Here is a 16498-nt window from a genome sequence, read left to right as displayed (position 1 = left end):
CTGAATTAAGTAATTACAGTAAAGTTGCAAGGCTTTTGGGGTGCTCTTTCAAATACACAAACGGCTAACAGTTGTGCATGTTGTCTGCCTTGATTTTCTGTTTGCATAGCAGTTATAGAGATTAATTTTTTTAATGTGTGGGCATCAAAATCTGTTGTCATTGTACCGCTTTATGTGCACCTTATGTCCTAAAGCACACAATGGCAATAGGAAAGCGACTGATGATTGAAAATGGGATCCTTATTTTACTGGTGTTCCTATTTGATGCATGCAGTATATCTGAATGGGACACAGGTGGTGCTGTGGTCTAAACCACATTGGGCTTGCCAATCAAAAGGTCAGTGGTTTGAATCCCTGTGACGGGGGTGAGCTCCTGTTGCTCGGTCCCAGCTCCTGCCAACCTAGCAGTTCGAAAGCACGTCAAAGTGCAAGTAGATAAACAGGTACTGCTCTGGCAGGAAGGTAAACGGCATTTCTGTGCGCTGCTCTGGTTTCGCCAGAAGCGGCTTAGTCATGCTGGCTACATGACCGGGAAAAACTGTCTGCGGACAAACAGAGTCGTTTGCGACTAGACTTAACTGTCGGGGGTCCTTCACCTTTTTTAGTATATCTGAAAGCTTAATGGATGCAGCTGGCTTGCATGATTTTTACACATTGATTCTTGAGTGTATAGATAATGCACATGAGGTTGTAAGTGTGGGAGCTCTGTGCAAAAGGTTCTTTTGAACAAACAAGCCAGGGCTTATCTAACGGCACACATTGGATTTGAATTCCAGCATACGACTACAAGAACCCATCACTAAGTAATGTTTAGGTCAAATCATGAGCCCGTTCTAAATGTAACTTAGTATTTCTAAGGCTATATGTGGCTAAGAAGTGCTTAACTTGGTTGCATTTTATTCATCTTGAAGCGTTCTTTATAATTACAACAAAACTTGAATAATTTTATTTTGGAGATTCTGGAATATGAAGGTTTGGGAAAGCACTGTAAAGTGGCATCTGCAAATAGTGGCATATTGTTAAAGTTAAGAATGATTAATAGCACAAGATATAAATATCACATGGCAAAATATAAAAGCAAATTTATGAAGCAATGTAGTACATCCTCTGGGACTTTTTGGCTAGTAAGTGTGTTTACTACTCTTCACAATCACCATATCCTGAGAAATAACATTGAATGTGCTTTTCTTTTTTAAGAGTCCATGAGAAAAGACTATGAAAATAAAGAAGCAAAACTGGAATCATCACCTAAAAGAATATCTCCTTTGCCAAAACCAAAGGACAACAGTAAAAATATTTCAGAATTAGAAAATAACTTGGGACATGTTGCATGTAACACATTTAGTGAATTAAAATCAGAAGCAGTGATAGAACCTGTTGAAATAATGTGTGTTTCAGAAAGTCATCAGCTAAAGGAAATGGACTCTGAAAATGGACATAAAATTGATTTTGTGAAAGAACCAGTTGCAAATCCTGGGGCAGTAGATATAGAAATCGTTGGACCATCAGCTAGAAGAACTAGAAGAGCTGATAAATCCAGATCTGTAAAAGAACATGATGCAAAAAATACACAGAGGCATACAAGCAGCACCCAGAGAGCAGAACCAGTCAATTGTGTGCAAGCTAATGAAAACTTTGACCAGAACATCACTGAAATAAATCTAAAGCAAGAATCTGAAAGCAACATATCAGCAGTTGAAAGTGAGGGGGAAATGGCAGCTCGACAAACTGAAGCAAGTTTAGATTTAGAAGAAAATGCAGAAATACAAGACAAAATAAAAAACCAAGATTTTGAAACATCAGGAGTGGAAAGCGCTGGAAATGTCATACTGAAAAGAAATAGAAGAGGAAAGGCTGCTTCAATACAAGGAGAATTGTTTACAACAAACACAGATGTTAATGAGGCTAAAAAGGAAAGTCTAAGACACACAACACCTAAAACACACGTTTTGGAAAAGACTGCAACAGAAATTAAAGAAAATAATGTTAGAAGTAAAGGGAGGAAAGTTCATCTTCTATGTGATAATTCTGTACCACTTGAGGAAAAACGTATGCTTGGAGATAAGGATGTTGCTTATGAAGAACAAAAGAGTGCTTCCATTGCATCACAGCAAGAAATTCAAAATGAAGAGAATCCTGGTGAAGCGCAGAAGGTGCCATTGGAAAGTGTGCAAACTCCTGAGAAGCATAGTCCACCAAGAAGGCAGACAGTAGCACCTAGGAGAGGAAGAAGCAAGCAAGCCATTTCTCAGGAAACAACTATAGAATGTGACAGTAAACAGGCAGCTGATACAGAAGACCAAAATATGCCTGTCACTGTAAAAGAGAATCGACCAAAAAGGGGCAGGGGGAGACGAGCTGTTCCTGAATGCCAGATTCCACCTCTTTTGGAAAATGTTGCTCTCACAAAAGAGAGTCCAACAGTGGACAGCTTTGGTTCTACCCAAGAAAAATGTTCTTTGCAAGAAACTCAGACTAAAGAGAATCTTGATGAAATGCCTAAGATGCCCTTGGAAATTGAGCAACCTCTTTTAGAACACAGCCCACCAAAAAGACAGAAGATAGCAAAAGGAAACCCACCCAGGAGAGGTAGAAGCAAACAAACCATTTCTCCTGAAACACTCACTGAATGTGACAGTAAACAGGCAGCTGATACAGAAGACCAAAATATGCCTGTCATTGTAAAAGAGAATCAGCCAAGAAGGGGCAGGGGGAGAAGAGCTGCTCCTGTATGTTCAGTGACATTGCCTCTGGAAGACATTCCACTTACATCTGAGGGCCCAACAGCGAACAGCATTAGTTCTGCCCCAGGAAAATGTTCTTTAGATGAAATTCAAAATGAAGAGAAACCTAATGAAACTGAGGAGGTGCCTTTGGAAGGTTTGCAAACTCCTGCAAAGTATTGTCCAGCAAGGAAGCAAAAAGTAGCAAACAGGATGCTGCCCAAGAGAGGGAAAAGCAAGCAAGCCATTTCTCAGGAAACATCCATGGAATGTGAAAGTAAACAGACGGCTGATAGAAAAGACCAAGCCATGGTTGTCACCATAAAAGATAATCAGCTGAAAAGGGGCAGAAGAAGAGTTGTTCCTGTATCTCATGTGACATCGCCTCTAGGAAACATTACTCCTGCATATGAGGGTGCAACAGTGGACAGCTTTAGTTCTGCCCAAGGAAAACGTTCTTTGCAAGAAATTCATACTGAAGAGAATCTTGATGAAATGCCTAAGATGCCCTTGGAAGGTGAGCAACCTCTTTTAGAACACAGCCCACCAAAAAGACAGAAGATAGCAAAAGGAAACCCACCCAGGAGAGGTAGAAGCAAACAAACAATTTCTCCTAAAATACCCACAGAATGTGACAGTGAACAGACAGCTGATACAGAAGACCAAAATATGCTTGTCACTGTAAAAGAGAATCAGCCAAAAAGGGGCAGGGGGAGACGAGCTGTTCCTGAATGCCAAATACCACCTCTTTTGGAAAATGTTGCTCTTAAAAAGGAGAGCCCAACAGTGGGCAGTCTTAGTTCTACCCAAGGAAAATGTTCTTTGCAAGATAGTCAAAATGAAAAGAATCTTGATGAAATGCCTAAGATGCCCTTGGAAAGTGTGCAACCTCTATTAGAGCACAGTCCACCAAAAGGACAGAACCTAGCAAAAGGAAACCCACTCAGGAGAGGTAGAAACAAACAAACCATTTCTCCTGAAATACTCCCCGAATGTGACAGTAAACAGGCAGGTGATACAGAAGACCAAAATATGCTTGTCACTGTAAAAGAGAATCAGCTAAAAAGGGGTAGAGGAAGAAAGACTGCCCCTGTAACAGCTCTTTCTCCCCTCAAAAATAACATTTTACTATTGCCATCCTCAACCAAAAGCAAAGGTGCTGTGGAACAGCCAAGTGAGGCTTTGGAAATTGCAACTGTTGCAAGTGAGAATCTGCCACGTAGAGGCAGAAGAAGAAAAGCAGAAGAGGTAATTGCAGCAAGCTCCGTTTCTGCAAGTAAAAAACCCATATTGCTTGATACTGGGAATCAAGAAGACATGCCAGAAGTTTTAAAAGGTTTGACAATAGATAATGTTTCCAAAAGAGGTAGAAGAAAGCAATTGGTTCCTTCTGAAATCTCAACAGAAGGCAATGGCCAACCAGGAAGTGACAACAGAAAGGTCTCTTTTGTAAAAGATAACAAGATGCCTTTGGAAAGTAGTTCAGTTTTCCAAAACCAATCAAAGGGGAAGAGAGTAAAAAGAACTACTCCATCACCGGTACACCCTTCTCTCAAAGTAAGCATCACTCTAACATCACCACCTCCAGACAAAGGTGAAACTGCCAGTAAAAATCAAAACACCCTTCTTGAAAATGATGCAGTTGGAAAAGGGAAACTTGAAAAATGTGGCAGAAGAAACAAAAATAAAATAGTGACACCTTCCATGTCTGTCAGAAGAAAGCACAACCTTCCAGAAAAGGAAGATTTTCAGGAAAAACAAAATGTAGATTTTGGAAAGCTAGCTATAGCCAATGAGAAAATAAGCAGAAGAGGTAGAAGAGTTGATGCACTTGAAGCACCTATTTCTGCTCCTCTCAGAACCAGGTGTAGATTGAATGCAGGGGGTGATAATGCTCCTAAAGATCAACAGATGATTCTGAAGAACAAATCAAAATCTAAAGCAGGTATGTGCATGGTTTATTCCTCCTTATTTCAGAGTTCTTAATGTTTAGGATTCTAAGCTTTTGATTCAAAATTAATGGAAAACCTTAAAGCTTTGGTGAGAAGTTACAGTAGCACACCTGAAATTTAGATACCATCAATTTCATTTCAAAATTTCTTTGCTGAAGATGCCATTGGTAATGTAAATCAGAGTGGGCAGACTTTACTAAAACTCTGAGGTCTAACAATGAGAACCAGATGCAAATGAATTACAGATGAATTAAAGGAAAGTATGAACACATCCAGAGCTTTGGGATTAGTTTTCTGTACCAGAATTGAAGTGAGCAGACAGGCCTTTCATATCCCAAAATCCACTCCTAGTTATATACCTTCATCTCAGCAGCCTAATTTAGGTGGAAAGGGCTAGGAAGGGTGTTGCTATCACTAAACAAGTGGGATTAAAACTTGGTTGTTAGTTTGCTGCAAATCACCTAGAGATAAAACTCGAAAAACCATCCCATTATTGAAGTATATAGTAGGAGTGTGACTGATCTTCAGAAAGCTTCCAGTTTATAGTATATATTGAGATGGCCACAGGATTCACATATTTCTTATGGAGAATTGAACTTCTGGATTCATAAGTGGAAAAACTAGTGTTCTCCCCCTCCCCATAACTTGCTTAGCTGTTATTTAAAAATAGACTTTTAAGTTTATTGGTTTTTCCTGTTTATGAAACCTAGTTTTTATTGTCTGTGATCCTACTATCAATAATAAATAACTACTATTACTGGTAAGAGTTCCCTAATGTCCTGAATGTTGTCGTTTATTTTGTATGGGTGGGGGAAAGAACTGTAGCCCACGGAAATCAAATAAACAGGAGACCTCTAATGCAGATATGTTTACAGAGTAACTTATATGAAGTCATTAATATTTAACAAACATTAACCATGTTAGGTGAGATCCAAAGGACTACACACAAAACTTGCATGCAGGTCTTAGTACTTCAGAATTCCTCTTATGAGAAGCTACTCCTGGAAGTGGGATGAAGAACCCACAGTCAGGAGCGGTTTCAGAAATTTTCGTGCACAAGCCATCGGGCATCTTTGAATCCACCATCATTAGTATTATTATTATTAAAATGTATGTACTGCCCTATACCCAGAGGTCTCAGGGCAGTTCACAGAACAAAATAAGCATATTAAACCACAAAAGATATTACCAAAATAAAAACTAACTCACCCCCACAAAAAACCACCACATTTTAAAAGGACATAGGATGTCATTCTTCATAGTTCTATAAACCATTTGTCCACTGAGGAGACTGAATAATTTTCTGCCTGCAGTAGCTGCCTGTTTGGCTTCCCTTTCTAACCACATTACCAAGGTGGATTGTTTTGAATCAGCAATTCAAAAAGCAGATTAAAAGCAAATTTCCCATTTATCATGTATTTCAGGTGCGTGGGAAATTTTCTAAACTCCCATCAGCCCCAGCAAGCCAATGGCCTGGGATGATGCAGAATTCAGTTCAGCAGCATCTGGAAGGCTAAATGTTCTCCACACCTGATATATTTCCTAAGCAATGATGCCAAATGTATTGCTCTGCTTTCCTTTGAACCACATCAGTGAAGCAGGACCACACTTGTCCAAGCTTGTTTCCTGAGGAGGTCACTTCAGTGCTGCTAATGCAACGATTTGACTTCACCCTTGGAAGGTGCCCTTCATTGTCTCTTGAGACAGATGGACGCTAACAATAACAGCAGCATATACTTTCCCATTTCCCATTAAAGGGAATACCTTTAAAATCTTTCTAATTAGATAATACTGCTGTCTTGTGATCAGCAGCTACAAACAAAACTGAAATGTCCATAACTGATAGGTTGAAGCAAAGTCTGCTTGTTACTGCACAATATAGAACATTTAATTTTTATGAGTTGAAATAAAATGCCTTCTTTGGCAGCTTGAATGTCAATATATCTGAGGAATCATCTTGCTGTACTTAGAAAAGTCTCCTTTGATTCAAAGGTATCTAGTAGAACACATTGATTTGGTTTAGAGATGAACTGTGGGGCTAACATGCTTACAGATTTTTAAAATAAGTAATGCTTAGAATTTACTATTTACTATTTTTTAAAGTTATCTGATATGGTCTGAAATAGCTTCAGTGGGACAATATTAAATTTCCTCCATGTGAACTTTTTGGAAGCAGTGATCCTGAGGTGGGTTGGAGGGATCCTGCACCTTGCAGCCAATTTCCTTAACTGTGGCCTTATGTGAGAGATAGGACTCCAAACATCTACCACAGGGTGTCCCTTAGTTATGGTGTCAAGTCAGTTTGGAAAGAATGAATAATTGCCTGGAATGAACTGCTCTGAACAGAAGAAAGATATCTTGATAAATAGAATGTTATATTTTTATCTAATCTTGCTACTAAAAAGAGAATATCAAAAAGTTTGGCCTCAAATCATCTTTTTTTTTTTTTTTTTTTAACAACTAGAAAGCATTGAAAAGACACCATTAAAAAAAGAAAAAAAGAAAACAGTGAAAGAAGAACATTCCAAATCTACAGTAAAGCCTGCTGGAGAAACTGAAGGCAAGACAAGAGGGAGGAAAACAAAAAAAAATGTTTTGTAATTTTTGGTACTGGGTTTGTGTAATTTTTTTCCTTCAGAATAAATGGACAAATATTGGTTGTAAAGTATGCTTTGCATTTAGAACCTTACTTTGTTTCTGTAACTTCAGTTCATCCTTCAACATTGACGCTTTCCCATCTGTATATACATTTTTCATATATTTTACAGGGCTTTTTGTTTAACACTGTATTGTGTTAAGATAGTTTTAATTCAGGTGTTAATTGTTATCTGATTTTTACATTAAACCATGCCTTGGCTTAAAATAATATCCTTTTTTATTGTTCCAATCCCTGGTGAATATGACTGCTAAAAAAGCATGTTAGACTGTTATCTGTAGGCTGTCAACATTCAGTTAATGCTTTAGAAAGGATAAGGCAAGGATAGCTGCATTGTTATCTTGTTATCCATAGCTTAGTAAATGTACAATCCCTCTACCCAACTACCAGCTATGGCACTTTAACAACTCTAGGAGAACAACAATCCATATATAGTAGTGTTAAACAGAACTGATTATACTTGGCCCCTTTCTTTCTACATAACATAGTCATTGGGGGGTTGCCAGGATGGGAAACAGACCCTTCTCTTTCCCAGGCCACATACCTTTGAATCATTCCTGTCACTTTCTCTTCAGTTCCAGTCCTTCCCATGGTTGATGGTATCAATTCAAAACTTAAATATTTAAGGTTAAGTGCCCGGTACCTATAGTTACAATATCCTAATTGGCAGGGCTAGGAAAGTTCTGCTTGAGCTGTTAACAGGATAACTTGAACAGTGCAGCTGGCATTAAATTGAACCAAACAGTATAGTACTGTAGAGGTCTTGTCCTTTTTCTTATTGCAGCATTCTAAGCACACCTTTCCTAAGCTCCCACCTCAGTTCAGTTGTCAGTACTGTATATGATTTCAGTTTTGTATAGATCTCATAGTAGCTGCTTTTCTCTCCTCCCCACCCAACATGAATTCTAAGCTGCCTGTGAATTGCCAAGCCAGCAAAATTGGAGGATAATAAAGTTTACAGAGGCATATGTGTATGCTAGCCTTTTGAAATAGATTCAGTTTTAAGGAATAGCACTATTTACTGCTAATGCCTAAAATTCTTCATGTTTGATGAAAAATGACTTATTTTGAAGGCTCCAGTGAGAGAGATTCTCCTGGTTGAGTGACATATCCTACCCTCAACATCCCTACATGAATACTACCCTTCTTGCTATCTTCAGCCCTTCTAGTTCCCTCTTGTTTTATTTCAGTTTTAAATACTACTGCTCCAAGAACAGAACTTCAACTCTCACTGGATGGCACAGAATTTGAGGGTGGACTTTCTTGGTTGGTGTAGGCGTGCTTGGTGATGGACCTTTGAAGATGCCAAGTAACAGGCCTAAGGTGTATTCACCTGACACTCATACATGATGCTGCCCACCTTGTTAATTCTTTTTAAAAATGATTTTATTTTATTTTCAAAAATAAGGGAGGAAAAAAAGAAAGAACAAAGTTACATCAAAATGTCATACACATTTACATATTGAGATTACTCTGAATCTCCTGACTTCCCATCCCATCCCATCCATGTATCCTCTTAATTCTGTTTTCATCTGCATATTAATACTTCTCCAAAAAAAAATCTTCCTAAATTATCTGTAGATTCTATTACATTACAAGTGTATTTAAAAACCTGCTAATGTTTTAACCTGTTTGCAATAGTTTTGTATACACATTATAAACATTTCCCATTCTTTTTAAAATTTCTTTTCTTCTTGGTTCCTGAGCTTCCCAGTTAATTTTGCCATTTTGGTATACTACATCAACTTGATCTTGTAGCATACATGAACAGTTTCTTCTGATCTATCATTTCCCAAATTACATTACAGTTCCAACACATGATAAAAGGTACCCTCTTTTTCTTTACATTTCCAGCATATATTGGTACTTGTTTTATACATTTTTGCTAGTTTTACTGGGGTTAAGTACCACCGATACATCATTTTCATATAGTTTTCTTTCAGTGAAGAACATGGCCCTTGTGGACTCGATGGCCCTTGTGGTCTTTTCCAACTCTATGATTCTATGATGCTGTGAATTTCAGATCAGTTTTCCATAGCCTCTCCCAATCCGTCATTTGTATATTGTGTCCCACATCTTTCTCTCATTTTATCATCACTGATTTCACCTGTTCATCTTTAGTATCCCATTCCCACCTTGCTAATTCTTCAGTGCAGCATCTCAACTGAAATTTGATCACTCCTTGAGGCTCTGGCATTAATATGGGGCCTGTTTATGGCATGGGAAGCAGGGTTGTTATGCAAGAGCTCAGAATCAACTAATAGCAAAATGTGAATTTGCTGGTTTGTAATGGACCATAAAGGAAACGAAGTGGATCTGTACCAGACTGCAAATGTGTGGGCCTTCTGCCTCAGCTGGCTGGTAGTTAGAAAGAAAAAAGGCAGAGCTGAGAGTTGAATGATACGATCTAGAAGCTAGAAAAAAAGATGCAGGCTGGGAAGCCAGTGCGAATTTGATGCTTGGTGTCTGTTTAATTCAAGGCTGTGGCTATGGAAGAAGCATGACCCCTTGGGGTGTTAATGCTGTGAATCAGTTTCTCACAGGCTCATGATGTATATATGTGTACATAAGCCATATATCCTAAAGTCTTCGTTGTGCCTCATTCCAAGGAAACCAAACCCTGGGGAAGCACCTGGAAGCCCTAGAATCTTGCACTGCTCAGAGATTGGGGTGGCATGCAACAGTGCCTTAATGCTACTAAAGAAAGCAACGAGCAATGGGAAATTCCTAGGTACTTGGTTGGAAAGGGTAAGCACAAGATTCTGACTACAGTTTGGTAAAGATGCACAATCAAGCAAAACTCTGCCGTAGTTTTTTCTTTAAAAGCTTGCATCCGGATAGCTGTGCCTGCTGACTGAAAAGTGCCCTAGCGCCTGCTGCTGCCTTTGCCTGATAAGATTGGCATTCTATTTCTAATCTTTTCAAAACTTGGCAGGGTTAATTCCTTGAGGGAGTATTAAAAACCCTGAAATCTTCATGTCCTTTGGACCAAGGACTCCTAAGTTACACAACCATGTCAGTTCAAAGGACAGATCATCGAACGATGAAAGGCAGACTCATTAACCCACCGAACTTTTGACCCAGGATTTCAAGTTCAGAGAAATTGAAAAGCCCCCACCCACCGCCCCATGCCATTGCCTGTCCAGTTTCCAGTATAAATCGTCTTACTGCTTTGTGTAGAATTGTGAAGTTGCAGGGTATCCCAACCTTTTATTTCCATGTATAACAGGGTCAGGTCTACCAGAAATAAAAAATCTGTTTACAAGCAAGCAGTTACAGCTTCTGGATGTAAAAAGGATAACTAATTAACTTGCTTTCATGCTACACATGGATAGACTAACCTAAATCTGATGTCAGTGGATCTGGTCTGAGTATGTGGTAGGATTTTGTAGTATGAAATTAGAAAGGTGGGACTTATTGCTGCACTTCAATGGAATCTGAAAATTCTGGTAGCATATGTTATTGTGTTAATAGATTTCATATCTTTTATCCCTTTTTGTATAGATAGATTTGTGCAAAGAAATGTCAGTGCAAAAGAAGAATTTGTTTTTTCTTGTTTATTTCTATACAGTGCTTCATCAAAAGACCCCAGAGCAGGCGACAACAATGAAATAAATAAAAATATAACAGTACAACGCAATTAAATAAACACCACTCAATTGTCTACATATTACTGTACAGGCATTCAAAGAGAGGGGTTTTTATCTGGCACCTAAAAGAACTATGTTGTTGTGTTGGCATCAGCTGGACTTCAAGTGGGCATGTATTCAATAACTCAGCTGCTATTTGCAAGAAAGTGAGTCACAAAGTCCCACATTTCACTGAGCGATGGAACTAACAATAGGGTTTCTCCAGCAAATCTCAAGTTGCAGGCAGTATGATATAGGAGGAGCCACACGTTCAAGTGATCTTTTTTATATTGTGACTTTAGATTGGAGCAGATTGTTACTATTAATGTTTGATATTATTATTATTAATAATTATGTGTGTTGGAAGCCGCTCAGAGTGGCTGGGGTAACCCAGCCAGATAGGCGGGGTATAAATAAAAAATATTACTAATTGGGCCCTATCTAAGATGCTAAGGGCTTTAAACATTGCTTTTGGGATTACTTTTAAACCCCACCCTTTCTTCAGTGAGTTTAAGGCAGGGGTCAGCAAACTTTTTCAGCAGGGGGCCGGTCTAGTGTCCCTCAGACCTTGCGGTGGGCTGGACTATATTTTGAAAAAAAATAATGAATGAATTCCTATGCCCCACAAATAACCCAGAGATGCATTTTAAATAAAAGCACACGTTCTACTCATGTAAAAACACGCTGATTCCCGGACTGTCATCTGGCTGGCTTTAGAAGGCGACTGGGCCGGATACGGCCCCCGGGCCTTAGTCTGCCTACCCATGGTTTAAGGTGTGATACATTGTTCTTCCCCTCCCTGTTTTATCCTTACAACAACCCTGTGAGGTAATTTGGCTGAGAGGGTAATCCAGTGAGATTCATGGCTGAGTAGTGACTGAACTTTGGACTCCCAGGTCCTAGGCCCTGATGTCGCTGAACTACTAGAGTCCAACAGCATCTGGAGGGTCACAGGTTCCCACCCCCTGGTTGACCTAGCTTCTTCCAAATGCACCAGAAGCTGCATGGCCACCACACCTGTGGGCACCTTAAAAACTTGAAGAGGCCGACTAGTACAGAATCCTACTCTCACAGTGTGCAACCAGATACCTATGGAAAGCCCACAAGCAGGACGTAAGTGCAAGAGCACTTGTGCCAGCCGCAACTGCTGTTCCCAGATGTACTGCCTCCGATGCAGGAAGTAATACACCCCAAATTGGCCAATGGTATCACAACCCACTGCCTGGCCACACTTTTCTTCTTGAAGCTGGATTTTGTGCTGTGGAACTTCACATTCATATTTGGATTTCTGCAGTCAGTCTTGCTCTGGTGTTATTCTGCTTATGTCTTATAGAGTCAGATAAAAACTGGCTCTTCTCCCCAGCAGCAGCCTCTCTGCAGAATTCCCACCCCAAAGAAACCTACCAATCCTGTTCAGTTTTACTTGTTCTGTTGGGTCTGTTAGGTGATGTCAGCGGAAAGGTCTGGTAGACTAGGAGCTGGCATAGATTTTTATGCTTGGTGCTGGCTTGGTGTTGATTTGATGCTTCCATGCATAATTTAAATGGGTATTGTTTATACTGATGTTATTGTTAGATGTCCCAAGGGAAACAAGTGTGCCAATGTTTGGAGGGGCACATATCTTATACCAAATGAATAAGCCCATGCATTGTGGCCTCCCAATATGTCTGTCTCTGTGCCTGTGCCCTTTAAGAGTGCCCTGTGGTCGCCTGCTGCTGCCCATGGAGAACCTATGGCTGCGATCTTGTTTTGCACTGTCAGTTATCCCAAGGTGAAAGCAGAGGCATGCTGAAAAAAGGCTCTGAGTGTCCGGCTTAGGAATTTACCTCTTGATTGGGTAAACAAGTAGAGAATGAAATGAGTTAGGCATCTTTGTTTTACTGTAAGATAACAGACTGTGTAAATAAGCTCCAGGCTTATGCATTATGCCCTCTGCATAATATATGACGTGTTTTTATTTTCATCTCTTTGTTGAAAATGCTTAGCAGTGTGGGTTCAAGACAAGGTTTAAGCCTTTCAAACATTTTACTAAACGGGTAGTGTCAAGAAAGTGAGTGTGTGCTTCTTATGTTAACAGGATGCAAACTTCTGTTTACATTTTCAATCTAGCAGAGTCAGTGACTGCGCTCATTGGAAATGTAAATAGAAGTTTCTCTCTCTCACACACACAAACAAACACAGCAAGAGGAAAGTAGTCTGTAAGTATCTGACTAGTAGCGGTGGAAGACACAATATTGATCACATTGGTAAGTAGGTTTAATATCTTTTAATATTAAAAACTGTTTTGCTGTTTGAGTAATGAATTTTGTCTGTGCTTTACGCTGAAGATTACAGCTAAATTTTTATTGTCAGTGGGGTAGCAACTGACAAAGCTGCTAGAGCACATTCCCAGCCCAGGTGTGTTGCTAGCTGAACTAAAACTATTAACCTTAATACAATTTTTAAACAATTATTAAGCTAATCAGATGCAAATTAAACAAAATGAACCTATAAATATATGTGTTTTTCAAATTAGTAATTGGATTTTTTGATGATCTTTGGCTTGACATTGATAAGCTGCTTCTCATAACAGTCTAATTAGGCAATATGTAAACTTTGGCATTCGGTTCTGTCCTAGTGGCTTTTTCAAATGATGTTTGTAAAATTTGCAATTTCATATTACAGATTAAAAATTAAAAACTGCAGGAGGCTAACATTAAAATGAGAATTCATTTCAGGGAAAGCCCTGTAGACAAAATTCACCCTAATAGAATTGTGCATAAGGGGCTGCAAATCATGATCTATTGTTACACAGGGGAAGGCTTGTCAAAACCAGTATTGTTGGCCTGTAGTTCTATTCACTGTATTAAACCCATCCGTGAAGTCACTTTGGGGAAAATGTGAACATTATCAAAGAACAGTAAATTAGCAAGAAATTAAAGCATATACCCTTGCATTTCCAAAACAAAAGATCCCTTCATTAAAAACCTTTCATCAGTGGTTTAATATTCATAGCAGTAATTTGCATAACTAAATCAGTTTTCACTGATGAGAGACGACCAAAGTTTTTTCACTAATTTCTTTTTTGAATGAGCTCGCTAGGTTTTTTATTATTAAAATTTTAAACAAGCCATTGAACAAACCTGAATACATGGAGTTGTGTGTGGGTCTTTGCCCCCCTAGCCATATTTGCAAGTTATCATTTGCTGGGAAGGTGGGTGGGAGGGATACCAGATGAAATGTTGCAACTGTGAAGAAAATGGTATTCAATGGCATTAGTCAAATAGCTTTGTTTACTTTAACTCTGTGTGTGTGTGTGTGTGCGCGCACACACACACACACACAACATATATTTCCTTACGTGAAATTCGTTTCGTAACAAAGATACATTGCAGACTAAGGGTGCTAGCAGTAGTTAACACGCCATTTTTTCCACTCTCCTTTTACCTGCATGAAGAGGAGGAACAACTGTGCTCCTGACAAAACAGTAGTTAAGGCAACTCTTCAGTCTGCATATGGCAAGAACTTTCCAATCTTGCTGAAAGAGGCATCCTTTCCCATGTTAACCGTTCCGTTTTGAAAAGGTTGGTTCCCGTGTGGAGGGAAAAAAAGAGGGGGAGGAAATTGAAAATGTATTCAACCTTCAGAATACAGTTCCTTAAAAAAAAAAAAAAAAGATTTCTTTACAGCCAATCCTCTACCTGCCAACTCAGAAAGAAGTGACACTGAATTTGGTGATGTTTACTACCAGGAAAGTGGGTATAGGACTGCAACCTTAATATTTAAAAAACTTGTATTCTATTGGGTGAGGAAATCACAACAGTAGTTACTGTAATGAGTGCTTGGAAGACATCTTTAGATAGAGTTTGAACTGGTTACCCATAATTAACATTTTCAGTGTATATGTTGGCATCTTCGATTTTTTTTAAAAAGGCACGCTTTAAAATCAGATATGGAGCAAATGAAATATATATGAAAAGAAAAAGAAGAAAAATATTGGTATTTCACCAATATTATTTCAGGTGAATATTTTTGTGCCCGCTAAAGATTGACTGGCCAATGCCAGGTGATTGATCTTTTTTTCAAGGGAGAGGGAACTTCTTTGACAAACTGTGTATATTATATTTAAAATATTTGAAGGTACTATAAGGCAGCAGGAGGAAAGCTGTGACCTTCCAGAAGATGGACCCTAACTCTCATCAGCTCCAGCTAGCAAAGCCAGTGGTTAGGGATGATAAGAGCTATAATCCGAAGGGCCACAGATTCTCCATCCCTGGCACATGGGATGGTCAGAAAGGGAAGCATGAACCTAGGAACATCGGAAGAGCCTGCTGGATGAGGCCAAAGCATCCTGTTTTCACAGTGGTCTACCAGATACCTATGGAAAACCTGTGAGCAAGATTCAAGAAGAAGAAGAGTTTGGATTTGATATCCCACTTTATCACTACCCGAAGGAGTCTCAAATTGGCTAACATTCTCCTTTCTCTTCCTCCCCCACAACAAACACTCTGTGAGGTGAGTGGGGCTGAGAGACTTCAGAGAAGTGTGACTAGCCCAAGGTCACCCAGCAGCTGCATGTGGAGGAGCAGAGACGCGAACCCAGTTCCCCAGATTACAGGTCTATTGCTCTTAACCACTACACCGCACTGGCTCTCAACGGAAGAGTACTCTCCCTTCCTGTGGTTTGCAGCAACTGGTATTCAGAAGCATGGCTGCCTCCAATTGTGGAGGCAGAACATAGCTATCAAGGCTATGCCATCGCTAGCCCTCTCTTGCCTCAATTTATCTAATCCTCTTTTAAAACTGGGTTGGTGGCTATCACCCCCTGCTGTGGGAGTGAGTTCCATAGCTTTATGCGCTGTGTGAAGTACTTTTATTTTATCTGTCCTGAATCTTCCACCTTCCACTTCATTGAAGCTGTAGTGTTATGAGAGAGCGAGAAATACTTTTCTCTGTGCACTTTCTCCTTGCCATGCATAATTTTTTATAAACTTCTAGCATGTCTCCTCTTACTTGTCTTTTCTCTAAACTAAAAATACCCAGGCACTGCAAACTCCCACAGAGGAGCTGCTTCACCCCCTCGATCGCTTTGGTTGCCCTTTTCTAAAGCTTTTCCAAATGTACAATATTGTTTTTGGGGCAAGGTGACCAGATCTGGACTTAAAACGTGTTTGCACCATAGATTAGTATAATGGTACAGTGGAACCTTGGTTCTTGTACTTAATCCGTTCCGGAAGTCAGTTTGATTCCCCAAACCATTCGAAAACCAAGGTGTGGCTCCCGATTGGCTGCAGGAACACTTACTTCCAGGTTTGTGGCATTTGGGAGCCACGGACTAAGAAAACATCATTTTGTGTTTAGGACTGCAACCACAACACCATGAGCTAACTGACTAATGCCACCAAGAATGGAGGACGTGTTCAGCCAGTGCAAGTCTGCTGACAAGAAAAGTGAGGAAAAGAAGAACACTTTTATAATAACTTAAACAGTTTGTCTTTAGTTGGAAACAAATTATTTTATTTTGTCCTTGATCATTTTATTAGTTGATGGAACATGAAA

The 16498-nt window shown here is 39.5% G+C and overlaps 1 protein-coding gene across 2 annotated transcripts in view; it reads left to right on the top strand.

Annotated features, from left to right (window-relative positions):
- The window catches only part of MKI67 (marker of proliferation Ki-67), a 36659-nt gene extending 28349 nt beyond the window's left edge, over nucleotides 1-8310 (top strand). For both annotated transcript variants that reach the window (XM_081863129.1, XM_081863130.1), the window contains exons 15-16: nucleotides 1198-4668; nucleotides 7140-8310. In XM_081863129.1, the coding sequence (XP_081719255.1) occupies nucleotides 1198-4668; nucleotides 7140-7276 (3608 nt within the window). In that variant the 3' untranslated portion in view covers nucleotides 7277-8310. The remainder of the gene's footprint in view (nucleotides 1-1197; nucleotides 4669-7139) is intronic.
- Nucleotides 8311-16498: the final 8188 nt, after the last annotated feature.

Source organism: Podarcis erhardii (genome assembly GCF_964252035.2).
Source record: "Podarcis erhardii genome assembly, chromosome: 5".
NCBI lineage: Eukaryota > Metazoa > Chordata > Lepidosauria > Squamata > Lacertidae > Podarcis > Podarcis erhardii.
The sequence above is the reverse complement of the archived record's forward strand: the minus strand, read 5'-3'. Positions and strand labels throughout refer to the sequence as shown.